This window comes from Dipteris shenzhenensis, chromosome 14 (genome assembly GCF_047967505.1).
Source record: "Dipteris shenzhenensis isolate YYH24624 ecotype China chromosome 14, Dip_SZ_1.0, whole genome shotgun sequence".
Classification (NCBI taxonomy): Eukaryota; Viridiplantae; Streptophyta; class Polypodiopsida; order Gleicheniales; family Dipteridaceae; genus Dipteris; species Dipteris shenzhenensis.
The window spans coordinates 44,792,184-44,815,646 of record NC_141609.1 but is presented as its reverse complement, the minus strand read 5'-3'; the positions used below and the strand labels follow the sequence as shown (position 1 = coordinate 44,815,646).

Here is a 23,463-nt window from a genome sequence, read left to right as displayed (position 1 = left end):
GCAGTCCACAAGAGGAGAAGCTGAATGTTCAAAGATTACATCTCTACTGACAATAATCTTCCGAGTATTTGGTTGGTATAAGCTATACCCTCTGCTCTCCTGACTGTAACCAATAAATATGCATTTGATTGCCTTGTCATCAAGCTTATGTTTCAGCTGAGATGGTACATGAACATATGCAAGAGACCCAAAAACTCTCATATGTGAAAGTGAAGGCTTCTTGCCTTTCCATACTTCATAAGGTGTAACAGTCTTCAATGCCCTTGTAGGTGATCTATTGAGCACATAGTTGGCTCACATCACTGCATCAAGCCAAAATTTATTGGGTAAAGACTTGGCCTTAAGCATGCATTTGGCCATCTCCTATTAGAAAATAACCAGCAAAGGGTACACGCAGCGGAAGACTGATAGTAATGCCCAGGAGCTCACACAGTGTGGTGTGGGTGTGGAATCACAAACTTCTTAACTTAATGTGCATAATATAGATGTGTAGACTCATCAATAGACAATGAACCAGCTAGATATAGAAGACACCAAAACTTATATATTTCCGTCCAAAACTATGGACACAATACAAAAGAGATAGATCCAGAGTCCCACCAACGGTGTGGTCCTCTGATCTAACCACAAGGTCCCTCTCCTATCTTCCGGCTATCTCTAGACTTGAGTCCGCGTGCTCCACCTCGAGGGTCTGTAGACTTTCCGTCCAGTGTGTTCTTCTCCACCTTACTGCTTGTGAATCAGCCTAGGTAGGCAGCCCCTGCCAAGCTTTGTCTGCAGCACACAGGTCCCTGTTCCACTGCTCCAACGTGCTTGTGAATGGCTGCTCCAGAAGGTATGATGATCACAACACCTTGCTGCCTTGGAAGACAGCCAAGGTCCCAGCCCTTAGGGAACTCAGTCTGCAGTACTCCTTCAACTCTCCTTTACCTCCAAGATGAGGCCAAAGGGAATGCCTTCAGGCTGCTCCTGTCTGCTCCACTTTCTGCTGGATGTTGGATGAGAAATGAGGCCACAAGCCTCTCCTTTTATAGGCCCCAAGGCCCCCTTGAACCAACCGACCAGCCAGCCCTAAATGGGCCGACTGGCTGGTCTGTAGCAGCCCTAACCAACCGACCAGTTGGTTGACTGGTTGGCTGCCTATCCAGCCCTATTTAGGGCCCTTTGCTGGCCCTTTGTTCCATGCAGGGTCCAGCCCCTTTGCTGCTGCTGTCCTGCCACCTGCCAGCCCTGCTTGCAGGCCATAGATCTGCCCATATACTTTGCCAAGGACCCCGTCATGCAAGCGCCTTTGCCAGGCCCTTCTCCAGTGCTGTACAGTTCCGTACACCCTGCTGATGTTAATGCCTCTCATAGGGTCCTGCTGCAGTCCACTGAGTGCCTCATGCCAGGCCTGATCCAAGACACTGTGTCCCCGCCATCTTCCTGCACATGAGCTGCTCCTGATGCAGCCTTTCATCCTTGGGATACCCCACCAACCATGAATGCTCCAGATCTGTCCCAGATCCACACATCCATGTAATCTATCTTTGGGCACATCCTGCCCTAGGTCTCCCTCCCCCACGCTCTCCTCATTTGGGGGCTTACAGACGGGGAGGTGACCTTTCCAACGTCTCCATAGTAGACCTGTTTTTCCTTTCAGGAACAGGATTATGCTGAGGAGTGTAAGGAGTAGTGCATGAGTGAACAATGCCCCGTGAAGACAAAAATGCATCCTATACTCTCCCCCCCTATCTGTGTTGAGGGTGACAAGCTTGCATCCTGATTCATTCTCAACCATATTCAGCCACCTCTGAAAGCATGAGAACACTTTAGATTTGGCATTTAAAGGATATACCCAGCAATTATTAAAAATGGCAGCGGAAGATGCAAACAAACTGAAGCTACAGAACCACACAGAGAACACTAGAGATAACAAGATGTGCCACAAACAGATCTGCTGTAACTCAGCCCATAAACCAGGGCAGCAACTGAAATACAAGGTATCCTGAACAGGATAAGAAACAGGAGCTGCAAGAGGGGCTGAACTGAAGCAGAAGAAAGGGGGCACAAGGAGGCTGCAGAAGGGGCTGAACTGAAGCAGAAGAAAGGGGCACAAGGAGGCTGCAGCCTGAGAGCACGGAGGCTGGAGAAGCCTGAAGCGAAGAGGCAGGGGCCTGGGAGCGAAGAGGCTAGAGGAGCCTGAACCGAGGAGGCAGGAGCCTAGAAAAGAGGAGGCTGAAGGAGCCTGGGCGAAGAGGCAGGAACCTTGGAACGAGGGGAACTGTAGAAGCCTGGAGCGAGGAGACAGGAGCCCCGAAGAGGAGGGATCTGCTGAGGGAGGGTGGGCAGCCAACAGAACAGCTGAGGGGAGGCTCCGGTGGGGATGGCCAGGAGCAGGCTGAAGACAAGAGCCTTGAGGAGCTGCTGGAAGAAGTGATAAAGATGAGGAAAGGGGGGAAGACCCTTTTATAGGGAAGGCCAGGGGGGTCGGCCAGATGGCCTAGACCGACCAGCCTGGTCGGTCAGCCAGCTGGTCGGCTAGAGCTTGGTCGGCCAGCCTACCCCCTCTGGCCCCCTGCTGCGTGGGAGCTGGTCGGCCAGCCTACCCTGGAGATGCCAGTCTCAACACCCCCTCTCAGCTCCAGGGTGTGGCACAAGACCCAGAGAGCTGGTATGACGTTGGAGAAGGGGAGGGGAAACAGGTTTGGTAAAAATGTCGGCGACGTTGTCGGAAGTGGTGCTGAAGAGGAGCAAAATGGTACCGTCAAGAACCTTCTCTCGCGTGTAGTGGTACTGAATTTTGATGTGTTTTGTCCGAGCATGGAAAACCGGATTGCGAGCAAGGGCAATACAGCTTTGATTGTCACAAAAAAGTGTGGTAGGAGCGGGTTGCTGAAAACCACAATCGAGAAGAAGGCGCCGAAGCCACACAGCCTCACATGTGGCACTACACATAGCCCGATACTCAGCCTCGGTGGAAGATAGGGCGACTGTGGGTTGGCGTTTACTGGACCAGGAGATAGCCGCAGAGCCAAAGGAGAAAACATAGCCCGTGGTAGAGCGGCGAGAATCGGGGTCGCCAGCCCAATCGGAGTCACTCCAACCTTGGAGAGTGAGCGGGGAAGGAGAGGAACCACCGGCAGTATATAGGAGCCCGAAAGTAGAGGTCCCCTGAAGATAGCGGAGGAGACGTCGAGCAGCCTGCCAATGAGAAAGCGAAGGGGTTTGCATGAAGGTACTGAGGGTGCCGACAGAGAAGCCGAGATCCAGTCGAGTGTTAAGTAGCCAGAGAAGAGAACCAACAAGCTGGCGGTAGAGGGAGGCATCAGGATAAGCAGTGGACCCAGAAGCAGAGAGTTTAGAGTTGGGATCCATGGGAGAAGTGATGGGCCGACAGTCAGCCATGTGGAAAGTTTCGAGGAGCTCGTGAACATAGCGTTGCTGAGAGACAAAATACCCCCTCTTAGTCTGCCAAATCTCAAGACCCAAGAAAAAATGGAGGAGGCCCATATCCGTCATCTCAAATTCAGTTTGAAGAGCAACTTTAATGGCAAGGATATGATTGGTATGACTCCCAGTAAGGATTAGATCATCCACATAAAGAATGATGAAGGTATGAAGCTGTCCTTCATGAAAGAGATAAAGATTGGGATCAGCCAGAGAGCGATGAAGTCCTTGGCGGCAGAAGAAGGTATCAATACGTTGATTCCAGGCCCTAGGAGCTTGCTTGAGACCGTAGAGGGCCTTGCGAAGGCGACAGACCAAGGAAGGAGAACGAGAATTAATGAAGCCGGGTGGCTGATCCATATATACCTCTTCTTGAAGATCACCATTCAAAAATGCAGATTTGACGTCCATTTGAAAAATGGGCCACTGATGGTGGGCTGCAAGAGCAAGGATCGTTCGGATGGTGCTCATCCGGGCGGTAGGTGCAAAGGTCTCCCCATAGTCGATGCCGGGTCGTTGGGCATAGCCTTTAGCCACCATCCGAGCTTTATACTTGTCGACAGAACCATCAGAGGCGTATTTTGTTTTGAATATCCACCGGACACCGATTACGGAACGGTGTGAGGGACGAGGAATAAGGTCCCAGGTGTGGTTCCGAAGAAGAGCATGAATTTTCGCTTCCATAGCCTGTTTCCAATGAGGCTGGGCCAGAGCCTGAGGAACGGTAGTGGGCTCGCGAGTGGCGAGGATGCGAGACATAAGGGCGTAATTGACATGGAGGGGATCAGAAGAGGACGGTGGGGGGTGGCGATGAGAGCGACGAGGCCCATCATCAGGATGTGGTTCGGAATAGGGATCCTCAAGACCGGAGGAGCGGAGAGTATCAATGAGCCATCGCGGAACACGTACCGAGCGGGGTTCCAAAGGAGGAGCAGACGAGGGTGGAGTCGGAGAAGGAGGCAGAGGAGAGAGAATAGGAGGTGATGTAACGGGGGACGAGGCAAGTGGAGGGAGAGAGGGCTCCGGGGCATCGGACGGATCTCCAAGAACAAGAGGAGAGTCGGAGGATGGCGGAAGGACCTGCTCGTCGAAAAGGACATCCCTGCTCACGGAGATAATGCGGCGGCGAGGATCATATAGGCGATATCCAGTGGAGACGGAGTTGTAGCCTACGAACAAGAGCTTGTGGGACTTAGGATCAAGCTTTCCACGATCAGATTTAGGAATATGAACATAAGCATCACAGCCAAATACCCGAAAATGGGAAACATCGGGCTTAGATCCATAGTAAGCCTGATAAGGGGTCATGCCTGGGACTGCTGATGTCGGAGAGCGGTTAAGAGTATGGATTGCGGTCATCATGGCCTCGGCCCAGAGAGACTGAGGGAGTTGACTGTGAGTTAGCATGGTCCGAGCCATTTCAACGCCGGTACAATGTTTACGTTCAACCACGCCATTATCAGAAGGGGTACCTGTGTTGGCAAATTCCCGTTTGACACCATGACTACTTAAGAACCGATCAAACTCGAGAGAGGTGAACTCACCACCCTTATCAGCACGAAGAATTTTGAGCGAGTAGTTGGATTCTTTTCCACCAGGGCTAGCCAGGTCTGGAAACGACTGAAAGCCAGATCCTTGTGGGAAAGAAAATAGATCCAAGAATAGCGACTGAAGTCATCAACAAGGAGCATGTAGTACGAGGCTCCCCCCAGTGACATAATCTGCATAGGGCCACATAGGTCGAGGTGAACAAGACCAAGCGGAACGGTGGCACGGCGAGAGGCATGATGGGCGAACGGCTCGTGATGTTTGCCCAATATACAAGAGGGACAGAGACCTTGGCGAGTGCCGACGTTAGGGAGGCCGAGGACAAGCTGATCACGGAAAGCACGATGGAGAGCATCGATGTGTAGATGACCAAACGGATAATGCCAAAGGTCGCCAAGAGAGGTTCCTGTAAGGGAGGGAAGGGCGACAAGCTTGTAGATACCATTAGTAGAATGGCCGGTCCAAACCGGCTGTCCGGTAGCACGATCGCGGATGGTAACAGAGGCCGCTTCAAACTCAACCTTCATATTGTTTTGACAAATCTGATGAACCGAAAGGAGATGAAAGCCGAGAGACGGAACATAAAGAACACGAGAAGAGTGTTTACCCCCTTTGCCATCAGGAATAATATCAAGAGAGCCCTCTGAATGAACAGGAATAGAGTGCTTGTCGCCGATGCAGACACGACCAGAATGAGGGGTGAGATCCTGGAGCAGCGAGGAGGAGGGGGTCATATGCCGAGAGGCCCCACTATCAACGATCCATTCACGAGCATCGGAACTATGGAGAGCCAATGACTCTACTGCAGGAAGGGGTACCGAATTCAAGAGCTCAAGGTGAACAAATGCAGGAGTGGGGGTAAGGGAGGCATCAGCTGCAGCGGCCAGGGGTGCGTCAGCTCGTTTGTGTTTGCGGTAGGGACAATTGCGCCAATAATGGCCAGGAGTGCCACAGTGATTGCAATTACCTTTGGGAGCAGGACGGTCACTGGAGGGATCTGAAGAAGATGAGTTAGTGGTAGAGGACGGGGCTTTCTTGGATCGAGGTTTGGGACGGTGGGCCACAAGAGCCTCAGAAGAACCATCAGAGGTTTTAATGAACTGTTCCTCCTGATCCATCATCATGGGGACAAGTTCCTCCCAAGTGATGGTGCTGAGGCGGCCAGAGGTAATAAGAGAAGAATAGAATGCTGCATATCGACTGTCAGTAATAACATGAGATAAGAGAGTAATAGCCATATCTTCGGAGGAGATAGCCTTGCTTGCATGGAGGATGTCCTGATGCATGCTCTGCATTTTATTGATGTGGTCCCGTATGGAAGGGGAAGTAGCCGGATCGAGGCGACGAAGCTGAACTTCCAAGGAGATACGTTTCATGGGAGTGACGCGAAGATACATGCCATCAAGAAATTCCCAAATAGCACGCGCAGAAGTAAGGTGCTTGATATGATTGAGAACCCCTGGTTGACAATTGAGAAAGATGAACGAGCGTACACGAGCATTCAATTTGTCCTAGATAAGAGAAGCATGTGGCTCCTCCTCAGGTGACGGACGAGGGATCCCGGGATCAACAAACTCAGCAAGATCATAAGATTCCAATACAGACGCCATCTGAATTTTCCAAAGGGAATAGTTGGTCCCATCTAACTGCCGAGCATCTGGAAATGTAGGAAGAGTGGGAATGCGTACAGGCTTGTCAGACTCTTGAAAGAAACTGGACATAGGGGGAACGCGAAGATCCGGAGTAGAATCCTTTGTTTCATCAGCCATAACTGAAACCAGGGAGTGGACAGCAACCAAGGGCTGAAGAGAACGGGGCTGGTGAACAGATCAAAGTCTAGAACAGGGTTGCCGACAGGCAGCAAAAAAAAGATATAGGGGGAAGAAGAGAGCTCTGTAGTCAGCGGGAAAGAGAGTTGCTGACGAGGACAAGCTTCTTCAACTTCATCAATACAGGAGTTCCAAGATCAGAGAGTATTCTGGTGCTCTGATACCATATATTAAAAATGGTAGCGGAAGATGCAAACAAACTGAAGCTACAGAACCACACAGAGAACACTAGAGATAACAAGATGTGCCACAAACAGATCTGCTGTAACTCAGCCCATAAACCAGGGCAGCAACTGAAATACAAGGTATCCTGAACAGGATAAGAAACAGGAGCTGCAGGAGGGGCTGAACTGAAGCAGAGGAAAGGGGGCACAAGGAGGCTGCAGAAGGGGCTGAACTGAAGCAGAAGAAAGGGGCACAAGGAGGCTGCAGCCTGAGAGCACGGGGGCTGGAGAAGCCTGAAGCGAAGAGGCAGGGGCCTGGGAGCGAAGAGGCTAGAGGAGCCTGAACCGAGGAGGCAGGAGCCTAGAAAAGAGGAGGCTGAAGGAGCCTGGGCGAAGAGGCAGGAACCTTGGAACGAGGGGAACTGTAGAAGCCTGGAGCGAGGAGACAGGAGCCCCGAAGAGGAGGGATCTGCTGAGGGAGCGTGGGCAGCCAACAGAACAGCTGAGGGGAGGCTCCGGTGGGGATGGCCAGGAGCAGGCTGAAGACAAGAGCCTTGAGGAGCTGCTGGAAGAAGTGATAAAGATGAGGAAAGGGGGGAAGACCCTTTTATAGGGAAGGCCAGGGGGGTCGGCCAGATGGCCTAGACCGACCAGCCTGGTCGGTCAGCCAACTGGGCCGACTAGCTGGTCGGCCAGAGCCTGGTCGGCCAGGGGCTGGTCGGCCAGCCTACCCCCTCTGGCCCCCCTGCTGCGTGGGAGCTGGTCGGCCAGCCTACCCTGGAGATGCCAGTCTCAACAGCAATATCTTGTGAAATCATCAATGAGAGTCATGAAATATTTGTACCCCCCAATGGCATTTGTCCTCATTGGGCCATAGACATCACTATGTACTAATTGCAATTTCCTTTGTGATAGTTTTGGACAATTCTTTTGAAAAGGAAATTGATGCATTTTACCCAAAAGACAACCCTCACACACATGTTTGGAAACTGTGTGAGTTTGAGGTACATCATTTGCCATCTGCTGTGAATGTAGCTTTGCAAGAGCTCTATAATTGAGATGACCCATTCTCTCATGCCAAAGATGAGTTTCAGCAAGCTGTGAATCTGAAATAGCAAATGCTTCAATAGAGAGTGCAACTGAGTGATCATCAAGGTGATGAAGCCCCTTTTTCAAAGTGCCAGTGAGAACTATGGCATTGTCATCACGAAGATCATAGACTAGGCATCTGTAGCCATCAAAAATCACTCTAAAACCTGAAGTGGCAATTGCTGAAATTGAAATCAAGTTGACTTCAATTCCAGGCACAAAGAGAACATTTGTTAAAGTGATAGGATGGCTTGAAATGGATGTGAGCTGCACATCTCCAATTCCTTTTACAGCATAGGAAGCATTATTAGCACATGTGACATGTGAGCTGCACATCCCCAATTTCTTTTATAGCATAGGAAGCATTATTAGCACATGTGACAGTGCCCCCTCGAGGTGCATCAGCTAAAGAATGAAACAACTGTCTGCAAGATGTGATGTGCTTGGAAGCACCACTATCAAAATACCAAGACTGAGCATCATTAGTAGTAAAGAGTGCATTAACTTTGGAGGGATCAAATGAACAATGGACAGCCCATGCCCAATCATCCTAGAGAGCATGTGCATGTGAAGCATCTGTTGGCTCGTGGGATTCAATTTCATGTGAGGCATTAACTGTCAATCCTGCTTTCTTTTTCTCCGAAGCAATGCGCTTTTTGCATTCTGAAATGTCATGTCCAGGCTTGCACAATAGTTGCATCTTTTCTTCTTTGACTTATCTGCTGTATTTTTAGATGCATTGGAGGAATTGCCACTGCTATGTGCACACTTAGGCTTCCCCATAGGCTTGGAAGCTTTGCCTCTTTCTGTCTTCTATGAAGCAAATGCATGATCAGGAATAATGGCTTGTCTATTAGCACGACTTCGCTCTTCCTGCAAAAGCAAAGTAACTAGCTGATCAAAAGAGTAGTGGTTTGGATTACCCATGGCCACTAACTGAAGGGTTGTAGCAAACCCTTGATATGTATCTGGCAGTCCATTCAATGTGGTACTGACAAGCTGAGAATTTGGCACCGCCTCATCAATATTGGCAAGTTGTTCCATGAGGTCCTTGACCTTTGCCAGGTATGCATACATGGAATCACCTTCATTCATACTGACTTCCTGCAACTGTCTTCTTAAAAATGCAACACGTGGCTCATTGCGAATCTGATAAAGAGAAGCCAATTTGTCCCAAGCATCCTTTGCTGTCCTGCAAGACCGGATGTGTGGAATAATGATTCTCTTGCATGATAAAGCAATACAAGAATGTGCAATTGCATCTCTTGCATCCCATCTTGATTGTTCTTGAGTTGGGGGAGCAGCAGTAGGAGTGCTAGAAGATAAGGCATCAGGAGGAGTACCCTTTGCAGAGGGACCAACAGTAGAGGCAACCACTGTGGCATTGACTGGCCTCAGATCAACCCCAGAAACAATATTTCACAAATGCTTTGCAACAAGAATATGTTTCATGAGATAAGACCACATCGGATAGTTGGTGCCATCCAACTTATCATCTTCACAAAGAATGCCAAATAGATCTTGATTGTTCCCAGCCATTGCAAATGTGATACCGTGAAAAAGACCTGAAAACCCAAAAGCCTCAAGGCTATCACTGCAAATAGCTGGCTGTCCAAAAATGAAAGCAAATATCTGCAAATAAATATTTTCCAACCCAAATCAAAGGGCAAATGCAGATTTGACCCAAATGTGACTGTGTCAAGCAATGTTCACTGCAAAAACAGCAAATCTAGCAAAAGTCCCAATTTAATGAGGGCAAATAGGCCAAAAAGAGGGCGCCCCAAATTTTGCTGAGATTTTTGCAAATGTGACCCAATGTATTGTAATCTGACTCAATGTTTTGCAAATGTGACTCAATGTCCTGCAATTTGATCCAAATGTATTGCAATCAAATAAGAAATTGTAGACCAAATCCCAAAAGACAGCCTCAAGGCTTGTAACTGCAAAATTAGGACTTGCTGTCCACAAATTGACTGCAAAAGTGCAACAGTCCCAAAGTATAGACCTCAAGAGGTAGGCTTTGCAAACTGTTGAAATGGCTTGAGAAGATTCAAACAGTAAAAGGAAGGTAAGGACAGCAAAAGCCCTCAAAAGCCCCAAATTTTAAAAATGTTCTGAATATTACTTCGCACGTGCAAAACCTGTACGGAGATCCCGAAACAAGTACAACTGTACGGATGTAGGTACAATGTACGGATGTACGGAGAAGGTCCAATGTATTGTGTATGTACACTCGTATGGAGGAGGTACGGAATTGGTACAATGTACGGATGCAGGGTGTACGAGTGTACGGAAGCATGTGCTAAGTTGTACGGTGTACGGAACGCGGTACAGAGCAGGTACAGAGCGTAGTATGGAATGGGTACGTAGCCTTCTGTACGGTTGTACGAGCGACACATGTACGGGGCTGTACGGCGCGTTGGTACGACACAAGTACAATGGCTCAGGTACAGAACGTTGGTACGATGGCTCAGGTACGGAACGCTACGGCTGCTGTATGGAACATATGCATGATGTACGGCACAGGTACGTGTGGGACGTCCATACAATCGTACGGACTGTACGGAAAGGGGTGACAGAAAGCAATGAAGGTTCGGGGTCACGGAGCAGGCCCTCGCTTTGATACCACTGTAGGATCGTTGAATGAAAGAGCAAGTGCAAGGTGTCACAGCCGTCACGTCAACTAGTATAATAGAAAAGAGAAGTACATAGTACTTGTACCTAGACCCTAGGACTAAGTGTCCTAGGTGTCACAGAGGACTAAGTGTCCTATGTGGCATAAAAGGCACAAAATAAACTAAGTGCCTATACCTATGCCTACAAGGCACATACCAGGGCCCATAGGGCATCACTAGAACTGGGAGAAGATGGCCTACAAACCTATCCGTTTCGTCTAACAACACGAAACGAAATAAAACAAAACCTGTTGAAATGGCGAAATGGCGAAACAGACGAAACGTTTCTTGTGACTATGGCTGCCACTGCTGCTGTTGAGGCTGATGGTACTGCTGCACTGGGCTACTGCTACAGCAGGAGCTTCCATGGCTAATGCAGATCCACCTAGAGTTTTGAACACTGCCTCTTGATCTCGACTACAGTTGAATGGTGGTGTGGTGCGTATGGCCGACTTGCTGGAGCTTGTCAAGCCATAGACTGCTGGAACCTCCCTAAACTTGACCTCACAAATTTAGGAAAAGTCTTGAAGTTTTGATACCAGTGTAAGACGTGGGTTAAGTTCTTCTCTCGCTAGTCTGATCAGGGTTTGTAACTGAGTGCAAAAGCATAATTGAATTGAATAGAGATGTACACATAATTGAGGGTTTAGAGAACAACTCCAAATGTGAATGTTCCCTTGCAGTAGAGTACTTCTATATAGATGCCAAGAGACTGAACTGAGTACAACGGTATGTGCAGGCTGAAGCCTTCTGGTGAGGATGGACTGGAGAGGGGCAGACTGCTCCTCCTCTCCTGCTTGGTGCTGGCTGCTATGGGGCTGCTTTTCCATTTCTTGAAGCTGGAAGAACTGGTGATCAACAATGAGGGGAGGGCTGCCTTTTTTGGCCCATAGAGCTCTAGAACTACTAACTAGATCAGGGCAGACCTGGTCTGTAAACAGCCTGGCACCTGCCCTGCCCAAACATTGCTGACATCAGCTCATGGTGATGTGGCTGCTGACGAAGGTGGTTGATGTTGCTGCTGATGCAGTCCTGCTGCCCAGTGACCCGCTGCTGCTGATGTGGCTGTCCCCCACCTGGCCACCTGGTGCTGATATACAGCTGCATGGCAAACGGGCTGTGCTCCTCTAACTGTGCTGTAAAAGGTGTCCATGGGCTGAAGCATGACTATGGCAATTGCTTGGAAGACTACACTCCAGAAGGAGGTGTGGGCAGCCTCAGATTACTATTGTGAGCCTTTGAAGTTATGCAAATGTATATCAATATTTTTTTTTCACCCTTTGAGCTGTTAGTGAGAAGCAATCAATCTGCTCTATGATATTGTATGGCATTTGCTCACTGCCTGGGGGCGTCCTCGTCAATAAATTTGCTTTCATTGGTTTTCCTTGAAGGTGTTCAAAGATGTCATGGCTCTTCATGGAAAAAGGGTCTGTTCACTTTTGATTTTTTTTCAATGAGCTCCATATGCAAAGGTTGTGCTCACTTCTGATCAATTTTGATGAAGTCCATATGAACATGGTCTGGTCGCTTTTGATTAATTTTGATGAGCTCTGTGTCGCAAATAGTAATGTTTCTTGTCGCTGACAAGCTGTGGACAACAAAATTTTGATGTCTACACAGTTCCAGGTGCACTTGTCCCATATGTTTTTTAACGTTTGTAATGCAGAGTGAGCTGTCATAATCTCTCAAGTTCAATGCCATGAAGGCCGAATCACAATCCATGTAGCTATAGGACATTAAACTCAATGAGGGCAACTTGACAGCTTCAAATATTCATTACTTAAACTTCTGCTGTTTATATGCATCTTTTACTAGTTCTCTAATCACTCAGCGTGTGGATTGAGGTCTTTTGGCTAGTTAAGTTGATGGTTTGAAGAAATCAAACGTGGATTGCTGCTTTAGTTGTTAAATTTTGTATTGTTAACACAAACACACTCTCTCAGTGTTTCATTTGACAACATGCAGGGGACAAATTGGAAGCAATGGTTGCCATGAATCAGGTCAATCTTTTGGCTAACTCGAAGAGAAAGTATGTATCTTCGGTGCACATCCAAAGAGGAGTTGTGGATGGGACAGCATGTAGTTGGTCAGCATTCCCATTCGAGCTTACAGGAGTCTCTCTTATAGTTCCGTCTGATTCTGGAGGGAGGCTTCTTGTTATCAGGAATGCAGAATCTATTGCAAAGGATGGTTCCACCAAGCTTGAAGTATGGAGTTCTTCTCAGCTTTTACGAGAGATGATTGTTCCCACATCAGTTCATGGTCCTATATATGCAGATGGATGGTAGTTCTAACATCCTTAACTCTCTGTTGGGAAATTCTGCTGGTAGCTCTAAGTATATTGTATTAGGAACATATATCTTGTAATTTTCCCTCAGATGGTAAGAGGGATTGTGTTCATTCATATCCCCCTGGTCTTTTGCTTTCTGTGGTATTCATAGGTTTCAAGGCGTTTCCTGGAGTCAGGATGAGTCATATGTTGCATACGTTGCTGAGGAACCTGCTTCTGATCGGCCAGTTTTTGGAAAATCCTCCAAGTCTGATGAAAGCGTAAATGAAAGCAATCCTTACAGTTGGAAAGGTCAGGGAGACTGGAAGGAGGATTGGGGGGAGTCTTATACTGGGAAAGGGAGACCTATCCTCTTTGTTGCAGATATACAAAAGTAAGCCAGTATTTAAATAGCATTGCAGAGAAATACTATTAGTTCTGGATATGTAGACTGTCGGTAATTTTGGCCTTTTGTTCATGCTTAACGTGGACAATTTTCAGTGGGATTGTGCAGAAAGTGGAAGGTGTTCCGGATGATCTCAGTGTTGGTCAAGTAGTGTGGGCTCCACTACCTTTGCAAGGAAAGTCGCAAGTGCTAGTTTTTGTTGGCTGGTCATCTGCTTCTGAGAACTTCCGAACCTCTAAAAAGCTAGGAATAAAGTACTGTTTTAACAGGCCTTGTGCGCTTTATGCCATCGATGCTCCTCAAGCTGTGAGGTATGCTATATTGAGACAGCATTGGGGTTGTTATAAGCTCTTTACAGCCAAAACTACTCATTATCTCATTCAAGAGCCACCCTTACCAGAACACTTTTTGTGAAATCTTTTATATGGAGTAGTAGATGAGATAAAGGACTGTTGACACTATCAAAAGAATCTTTTTTTTAAAATGCTGGAGAAAGAAGCATGGATCTAATTTAAAGAGCTGTAGGTCATATGAGCCATACTTTAAGACACGTTGAGATTTGACTGACGATGGGTGCTTTTATTCATACAGGCTCCCAGATTTCTCACCTTGTTTACACAAATTGACGAGCTCCATGAGTAGTGCTTTTTTGCCACGTTTCAGGTAACTGTTTTGTGGAATGTTTCCTTTTTGTTGTTGAGATGCAATAAGTTCAAGCATATATAACCTTACGTCAAGAGATCAAGTGTATGAAGCATCTAGCTTAGATGCTTCATATGATAACATCAACTGAATAGATTCTTACAGTTACCGAGGGATGCACATGAAACATCTTGTTTAGAAGTCAATGCAGATCACAAAAGGATTTAAGAAATATGCTCCTAAGACATGACAAACGTTAAATAACGCCTCTACTTACCTATGAAGACTCTGTTGTGAACGTTCTCAAGTTAGCTTTCTGGTTGATGTGATGCAGAGATGAGTAGAAGTCTTGATAGCAAATATGTCATTGATGCCCGTTACTAACTTGAGACTTCTTGTCTTTTTTGTTGTGGTGTGATTGATGTGCTATTTTGAGAAATTAGACGCCTAAAGGTGAGCTAGGAACGTGTGGCTTTGGATTAAGTATGAGTGCCATATTCTAATGTGTACAACATATGGGTATTGTGCATAGAATAATGGAGTGGCCTTATCCTTCTTGGGGTCTTTTTGTCTCTAAGAGAGCTAGGATGGCCACAAATGGATGAAGGTAACTTGCATACATTTACATAGGTTCTGTGAGAGGCCACTGATCTCAAGTATCCTCTACAAATAGGCACATTTTTGGTACTCCACTATCGGTGAGCACCCCAAGCCGTCTTCATGGTAGGACAATACCAAAGTGTGCATCGATCAAAAGAAGGATGTCCCTATATTGCCTAAGCAGTTCCAGGAACCACAAAGCAGCTAGGGATCATGCACATTGTCATGCAAATTTCACCCTTGTGAAGTTTTCGTCCAAGTTGCGGCCTGCTGGTATTGCGATAATTCTTTCTATCTTAAATGGTGCGTTGCCCTATCAGCTTAGATGCTCGTTTGGGAGAGACTAGGGCAATTGTCTTACCCAATCAGCTTGTTCGTCATCTTGGCTATCCATTGGGATGGAATATCACTCGCCGACAGAAAACAGATTGGGTACTTGCGAAGCTCAGGAAGAAAACTGGAACTAGAATATTGGAAGCTAGCCACTTGGCCTCGTTATGTTCGACTCCAAATCGTGCAATCAATTTTGGTGGCTTATATTCAGTTTTTCTTGCCTTTGATGATGTTTGACAAAAGAGACATTTCTTCTTTCATGTCCACTCTAATGGAGACTTTCTGGTGCTCTCAACATGGCCGTAAGAGTATCAGATTACTCTCTATGGAGCATCTTTGTTTCCTGAAGATGCATGGTGGCTTGAATATATTGAATATTCATATCCATATTTTGGCTCACAAGGAAAAAATGCTGCTGCAATTTTTGGGCTGCCATGATGTGTCATCTACTCTCGTAGTTGACCACTACTGCTTTTGGGCATTGGCATCCCACTTCATGGGATTTCATTCTGGGTTATATCGATGGCATGGTTAAAGGCTGCCCTTTTGTTTCCAAAATATTTTTGGCCCTGAAGGAGATTGTTTCTCATCTTAAACGGCATGGTCGTGACTCTCTGGATGGAAGCGAGCTGAGAACTTGCATTGGTCAAAGGCATTCGATCTACCCCTTGCTTTGCAAGAACCTAGGTGCTCATATTTTATTTCATCAAAAGGAAATACTCTTGTTGATGATGTACTTTCTGATGACGGTACTTCATTGCCTTTTTCTTTGGTGGCTAGATGTTTTGGGATTGGGGATGCATTATTGGCCCCTCTGGCACCATCTTTATTAGATGCTTCATTGCTTTTTACTAGTACCTAGGTTGGAGCTTATGTATCGCCTTAGTGACTGGACCTTAGGGTTCTGCTACTCGCCACTGGCAGATATCTCAGTGGCTGGTTTGTAGGGTTTTGATGCCTCCTCCTTGGATACCGCATCATGCGAATCTGCTTTGGTCCTTGCATTGTAGTGCCAAATGATGGCGTTTTTAGATTGCAGCAGCTTTGGTCCCGCAAACTTCCGCTTCATTAATGGTTTTTCTGTGGCAAGTGATGCTTGGTGTTATTCCTTTGGGTCAACTCTTGGCACATAGTGTTGGAAAGGTCACCTCCCCATCTGTAAGCCCCCATATGAGGAGAGTGTGGGGGAGGGAGACCTAGGGCAGGACATGCCCAGAGGAAAGAATAAAGAGAGGGGGCTGCCACATGGGCAGCACCTCACAAGGTCAGGACAGCAAAAGGGGCTACCACATGGGCAGCAAACAGGCTGCATTGTGGGCAGCACACAACAGGCTGACAGAGGAGCATCATGGCAGGCCAAAAGGCGCCGGCAAAGGGCAGGTCATGGGCCTACAAAAGAGGTGCACACGTGGCGGCAAGGGCAGACTGGAGGTGCCTGTGTGGCGGGCTGTCTGGCAGGGCAGATGACGCAGAAGGGCGGGGCAGACCAGCATATCAGGTCGGTCACATGGAGGCATGGTGGAGCAGAAAAGGAGGCTGCTAGTAGGCAGGGACCTGCCTTTATATAGGGCTGGGCCCTTGCCTTGAAAGGAGGACCAAAGCCCTAGTATTGTGGGTCAAGGGCCCTTGTAATGAGAGCCCTTTGAGGGCGGTTTTCCAGCAGACTGGTCGGCCTGTTTGGGTCGGCCAGAATGATGCTGCTGGTCGGTTTTTTGGAGCAGGCCTTGGGCCTATATAAAGAGGCCATTGGGCCTCATTCATTGATCATGTGGAGCAGCCAATCCACTAGCAGAAAGAGCAGCAGCAGGGCTACCTTTGGGCCTACATTCAGGAGGAGAAAGAAGTACCTTGTGCTGCAGACCTAGCTTACAGGAGGCTGCCCACCTAGGCTGGTTTCTAGACAGCAAGGTGAGAGGATCACTCTGGACGGAAAGTCTACAGACACTCAAGGTGGAGCACGCAGGCTCGAGTCTAGAGATAGCCGGCCGGCAGATAGGAGAAGGACCTTGTGATAAGATCAGAGAACCACGGAAATATATTATTTTGGTGGTTTCTCTATCTGGCTGGTTCATTGTCTATTGATGAGTTTGCACATCTATTCTATGCACACAAGTTCAAGAAGTTTGTGATTCTACACCCCACACCACACTGTGTGAGCTCCTAGGCTATTATATCAGTCCTCCGTTGTGCGTACCCTTTGTTGGGTGATTTCTAACACGTAGACATATTGCTAGTGTTCTATGTCACATGTGTTTGGCTCCTAGGGAATACTTGCTTTATCTTTTGATCTTTGGCATTCACCCACGGAGACTAGAATTTCATCCAATTTTCACATGGGTTCAATACTGGGCACTTTGGATTTTGTGGAGAGATGGGAACTACAGAGTCTTTCGAGAACTTACTTCTTCCATGTTCTACTATTTCTAGATGTTACTCAAGCAATTCTTCTATGATTGCCTGTTTGTTTGTCATATAGATTACACTATATACTTGTCTTACAATGAAGTTTTCTGAGCGTTTATTCGCTGATCTCTACTTTGGAGACAACTTCTTTTAATATAAATATTCATAGATTTCACTTCAAAGTCTCTTCCTTTGAATTCTCTCACGATAGCCAATATATGGGTTCTCTTGCCTTTCCCTTGGATTACAGCCCTTGCAAACCATGTGTGGTCTATGAGGCGCAATGCAAGGTGGTGTAGGGATAGATTGTGTCAACTCAAGAATTCTAGCCTGCTACATGTCATCGATGCCTAGCTACTCAAGAATCTAGAAAGGATCTTGCAGGCACGCTTTTGAGCGGCTGTCTTGGATAGGCTTTTGGTTGTTTGGATTGCACCCTGAGCGGCAGGGATATGATTTTTTCCTTTCCTGGGCTCCCTATTGGGCCCTATGGACTCTTTGGAAGGACAAAAACCTTTGGGTTTTTGGTGATCCTTCTTTGAACAAGTTCTCTTTTTTCCGAGTGTCCCTCAGGCAGTCCTTTAATGACTGTGTGCCTGCGGGCTAGTTGGATTACTCTCAGTACCCAGCTTACATTCAAGTAAAAATATGTGCCGTGCGATTTTCAGCCAGTACCTCGTCTTGCGATTCATGATTGTCTCAAAGACTAGGTTCTCTAATCAGATGATCATGCTTGTCGTGCATTGCCATTAGCTGATATCACGGTTGCATCTTTGTATTGGATTTTGCTCCCTCCTCCTTGGGTTTCTTTTATGCTAATTGCATCTAGTCTATGACGTGCTCCTCTTGGTGGTGACGGACAAGATTGTGGCACATATGGGATTCCAAACTCCTTCAACAGAAGTTCTTTTTATGTTGGGTTATTCTTGGGGTCCGGTACTCCCACCCACCATCCCGATCGGGCCACACACCAACAAGGTCATTCGAGAGGATCTCCTGCAGCTACACATCTTTAGGACCTGGTTGGAGCCGAGGGAGCTTCCAGCGAAGCTTAGTTTCTACAGAGATTACTGTCTTCGTATTTCAGAGGAGGGATTCATCACACCACCGGGGTACACTGAGCTTCATATGCCTCACTCACTATGGATCTCCATCGGACAGTTTCGGGTATCATCACACCGCCTCCGCATAGAGAGCGGCAGAGCAGAGGGGATTCCTAGGGAGCATCGCTTATGCATATTGTGCAACTGTCAGGAGGTTGAGTCGGAGGAGCATTTTATTTTCAGGTGCCCAGTGTACTACGAGATCCGAGGTCGCTACCATTGCCTCTTTAGAGACGGCTCCGGGCTTCTTTCTAGATTCCTCGCCTACCAATATCAGAGATGCCTCACAACCTTCATTCACGAGGGGTCCGACACAAAGAGTACTTACTCAGGCGACGGGGCTTGGCTACATCATCAGACACCTATCAGGATCACAAAGTTCTTCCCATCAAGTGACATTGATTTCCTCTTGCTGTACAACAACCAATCAGAGCTTACAATCTCATGAAGTTGGGCATCCGGTTCATTGATGATGTGGTAGATACTCTATTCTCTGTTTTCCGGCAGCTTGCATCCGGTTCAGTGATGATGTGGTAGATACTCAGGGGCATATTCTCTCTTTTCCGGCAGCTTGTCAACAATACAATCTTGGGATGCATCATAGACCTATATGGAAAGTTATTGCAGATCTCTTACTCCCTTTTGTTCCGATTCCATCATTGGAAGTAAGAGACATGCTTCAAGATTGGCATCTTCAGTCTTCAAGTCCAGGCTTATCCTCTCAGCCTTTACATTTGTTGGCTTCCATACAGGCTTATCGATTGATTTTACCTCCTCCATGGATTGCTCATCATACAAATTCTCTTTGGCCTCTGAATAAGTCTTTATCTTGGTGGAAAGGAAAATTGAAATTGATATGGAAGTTGAAAATGCCATTAAAGCAGAGACTCTTTTTTTGGAGATGTATTGTTGGTATTTTTCGAGTGGGAGTGAAATTGGCTCAAAGAAGGATTGCCTCACGTCTTTGTCCAAGATGTTTCATAATATAATGTTCTTAGTTTCACAAAAAAAAGTGTGTGTGTGTGTGAGTGAGAGAGAGAAGAGTAGAGAGCAGTAGCCATGGCGTGCTCAGCCCTCTTGGCTTTCGTAGGCTGTCCTTGGTTTGTGTGCTACTTTTGTTAGTTTGCCCTTGCTCGGGAAAGCTTTCACAAGCAGTTGTAGCTTGAATGAAGAGATTTTGGACTACCTTTTTATTAGCCTTCTCCTTTAGTGCTAGCCTTCATCATGGCTGAGTCTGCCCTTCACCTCCGGAGTGCCGACAGAAACTCAGTACGAAGACTTTGTATAAATGGATGCTCAAGTATGTGTGGGTGTGTGGATTTGTATGTGTGAGAGCATATTTTTATACTATGGTCTACACCCACTGTTGGGCGCTGATGACGTCAGTGGGGATGTCATAGTAGCTAGTCCCTGCTATGCATGATGGAGTTTATGGTTTTCAACCTTGTGAGTGACTATCATGAGATTGAAACTGCACTATGTTGTGTTTTTAGAGGATGAGTTTGGGAATGTTCCTGGAGTCATCTAGGTATATTGCCCTTGCTTGGGAAAGCTGCTGTGTGATTATTTGATCGATCACCCCTTTTTGGAGCTTCGTTTCATGGCGAATTGCATTCAGAGGATGTCTTCCCTGGTCATGATCCCTTCCCGATCCCTTCCCCTCTTCTGCTAATTCTCCCGCCATCTCCTTCTCGCCAGTTTGCTGTTCGTCTGGTTGCAGCCCACTGTCTGTGTGTGTGTTTTGAGTCGTGTGTGTCTTCTGGGTGATTTCTTTTTATCTTTTCAACCATGTCGACGCTGTGTATTTCACCCTTCTTTTCCCTTATACTTCTGCTATTTCCTGCTAAATACCCTAACTGCCTGTTTGCGTTACCGGCGTGATTGGAACTGGGTTGGAATACAACAAGATGGGTGAATCCTTGGGGATCCTGTCAACTACCGAGATGTCAACAAGCAAGATGTCCTTTTATCCATTGACAACACATTTCGTTTTGTCCAAGGAGTCTGTGGGCTTGTGTGCGTGACTGTGCAGGCTACCTCTCCTACCCTATTTCGTTTGCTTTGCTGGTCTGTGTTTTCTTCTCCTTTTTCAGCCTCCTCTGGTCCTTTTTATTGCGCCTTTCTTGACCCCTCTTGTTTGTAATCTTCATCCCTCTTTATAGTTTCATTCCAGCTTTGTTAATACAGTCCTTTATCTCTGTTTTTAAAGGCTCTACCCAGATTTCTTTGTCAATATCCTTGGGAGTGACATATAAGGTCTATACTTTAAATTTTTTCTTTTTTAAATAGGATGGCTGCTTATCAAGCAAAGAAAGATTTGCCCATGACAAGAAACAAAAGCAGGAAATGGGTCAAAATGACCCTTTGCTCGTGCCTCTCAAGAGGCGCAGTTGGTATTTGATGTTATGCATGAAGGTTTTGAAGACGCACACAAAGATGAAAGGATCTTGCTCCTACTGTTGGAATTATGGAGGTTGATGAAACATTGAATCCAATACGTGAATATGCTAAGCATGCTATGATTATTTTCTTCCCGCGTCGTATGCCTGTTGCAACAGATGTGGGCAACTAGTTGACAGGGGGGCTGTTTTGTCCGCAAGGGGCATTACTAAAGGTTTTGTTATAGTTATTATGCCGGATGAGCAGCGTAAGCAAGTAGTGGATGTTCTCAATGCTGCCCCCCCCCCAAAAAAAAAAAAAAAGAGACTTCTATTAAGTATTAAAGAAAACTGTTAGAGCAAGCTCCATACTGGATACACCATGCAATGCATGAAAAGCTCAAGAGCCAAAAAGAAAGAATTGGGGCTGATAGTGCCATCTCAATCCAGTAGAAACCTCCGAGAAAAAGGGAGAACCCTTCCAAACTCGAAGAAATACAATCCTTCTAGAAGAGGCTGCCCGTGAAGGGCCCTGCATGCTAGCCCAAATGGCTATCAAAGGAAACCGTGTCAATCCAAATATCCGTGAACACCTGTGAAGGGTGTATCTGGGTGCCATCCAAGGCCTCTGTACATCTGGCTCTCCAAATGTGCCAAGAGGAAATGCTAGCCAAGATCTCCCAAGAGGTGTCCACTGAAGCATGAGAAGCCCTGAAGGGAGTAAGTGGTACATCCTGAAGAGAGGAGGGCTCCATCACCTGCCGGCGGACCAAGAGTGCCCAAGAAGAAGGCTCATCCTCATAAAACACCTGGGGCCCAGTAAGGCATAGCCATGCAACCGAGCCCCAAGTCATGAAGAAAGGGGAAGTATGAAAAATGCTGAGTATCCTCGCAACCCCTTTCCAAATAGCCCTCGCCAGACTGCAGTCCCAAAGGCAATGTCGCACTGACTCCTTTGTAGAATGATAGCGAGGGCAAGTGGGATGAGCCCCAAAACGTGATCTCCATAGGTTCACTGCAATCCTTCCATGAATAGAAAGCCAAAAGAAAAGAGTGATCTTTCTATTTCTGAGGGATTTCCAGAGCCTCCTCCAGAAATTCCTACGCAAATCTGTAGTGATGAAGAAGATATCCCAATGGGGGGCTCTGGAGGGAACCCAATCCCTACTGTTCAGCTGAAATCTCCTGGCAATACCAACCGTGAAACGAAAAAGGGAATTCCCCTCTCTCGGTGCCCATGATCTATCCACTCCCACTCTCCTGGGTCCCACTGCAAGCACTTGATAGGTGCACCTCCATACAACCACAACCTCTAAGATCCCAAGGCCAAAAGCTGAGGGTCGGGGTCTAAGTACCACTCCAAGCCCACTCCATGGTCCACAAAACCAGCAATCCTGACAGGCTGAAAGGCAACCTCTAGAAGAATATCATCCGTGGATCTAGAGAGTATACCTCCATCCCCAACATCAAAGGCCAGTGCATCTCCTCCGAGACCTCGAAGAGTGATCACCTGTAGAGGAACTGCTGTTCTCGAAAAAGCTCCCATTCAATGGTGGAAGTAATAGGCAACTCAACTGCCCATTCCACCGGGATGGCTGCATCTATCTGCTGAACCCTGCGTGCTACCCCTCTGAGGTGACTCACGAACTGTAGTCTCTTATCCTCAGGTAGTCTGATAAATGCCTTCCAAGTACCTACTGTGTAGGCGGGGCCTCTCTCCCATCTAGACCACTGCATGTAATGGAAAGTGCCTAGTGGTCTGCCATGCTCATCAAGTATACTATCATTCCAAATGATCGGCTGCCTATCAATCTCTTCTAGGGTAGAGGGCAGAACCCTTCGAAGAGTGTTCGTGAAGCTCCCCCAAGCTTTCAGGATGGCAGACATGAGAGGAGAGGCAAGAGATCTGAGAGGGGCTGAAGTAAAAATCCATCTTGGTCCGTCCACCCAATCATCTCCCAAGGTTGGTGTGCAAGCCTGAATGCGTCCAAAAAAGAAATCCTTCCAAGGTCCCTGCCCAGGCATGAGTCTCCTCATCACCACCTTAGAAAGCAATGCCCTGCACTGCAAGTCCGAGTCAATGATGTTAAGGCCCCCTTCAGATGTAGGGAGAATAATGGTCTCCTAGGCCACCCTCGTTGCAACATCTGCTGTGCCATCAAGTCCACTCCATAAAAAATTCCTGACTGGTCTAATGAGTTGAGTGATGCAATCCCTAGACCGGCACCAGCAAGAACACACAAACCAGGCGGTGGCCAAAAGAACCTGGTTCACTACCACCACTCTAGAGGCAAGGTCGAGTTGGGCTGAGCTCCAAAAAAGTAGCTTTTTCCTTATACTTTCTAGTACTGGGGCAAACTGTTGTGCTAACCCTAGCTGGCATCCCAAATACCTGACAGGAACACCCCTCTGAATCTAGGAAAAGCCAAGGTCAACTCCCCAGTCTGGAGTTTCGTCATCACTGATCCAAAAGCGGAAGGATTATGCTAGTTAATGTGTGCCCCTGCAGCTGAGCAAAAAATATTCAAGGCTGTCCGGAAAGAATCAAGTGACTACGAAGAGGCCTCAATAAAAATAGTTGTGTCGTCAGCCAAC

General features: G+C 47.2%; 1 protein-coding gene across 4 annotated transcripts in view; it reads left to right on the top strand.

Moving 5' to 3' along the window:
- The window catches only part of AARE (acylaminoacyl-peptidase-like protein), a 141,125-nt gene that overhangs the window by 7,100 nt on the left and 110,562 nt on the right, over positions 1 to 23,463 (top strand). For all 4 annotated transcript variants that reach the window (XM_087384567.1, XM_087384566.1, XM_087384568.1 and 1 more), the window contains exons 3-6: positions 12,700 to 13,018; positions 13,176 to 13,397; positions 13,505 to 13,720; positions 14,001 to 14,072. In XM_087384567.1, coding sequence (XP_087240693.1) covers positions 12,700 to 13,018; positions 13,176 to 13,397; positions 13,505 to 13,720; positions 14,001 to 14,072 — 829 coding nt within the window. The remainder of the gene's footprint in view (positions 1 to 12,699; positions 13,019 to 13,175; positions 13,398 to 13,504; positions 13,721 to 14,000; positions 14,073 to 23,463) is intronic.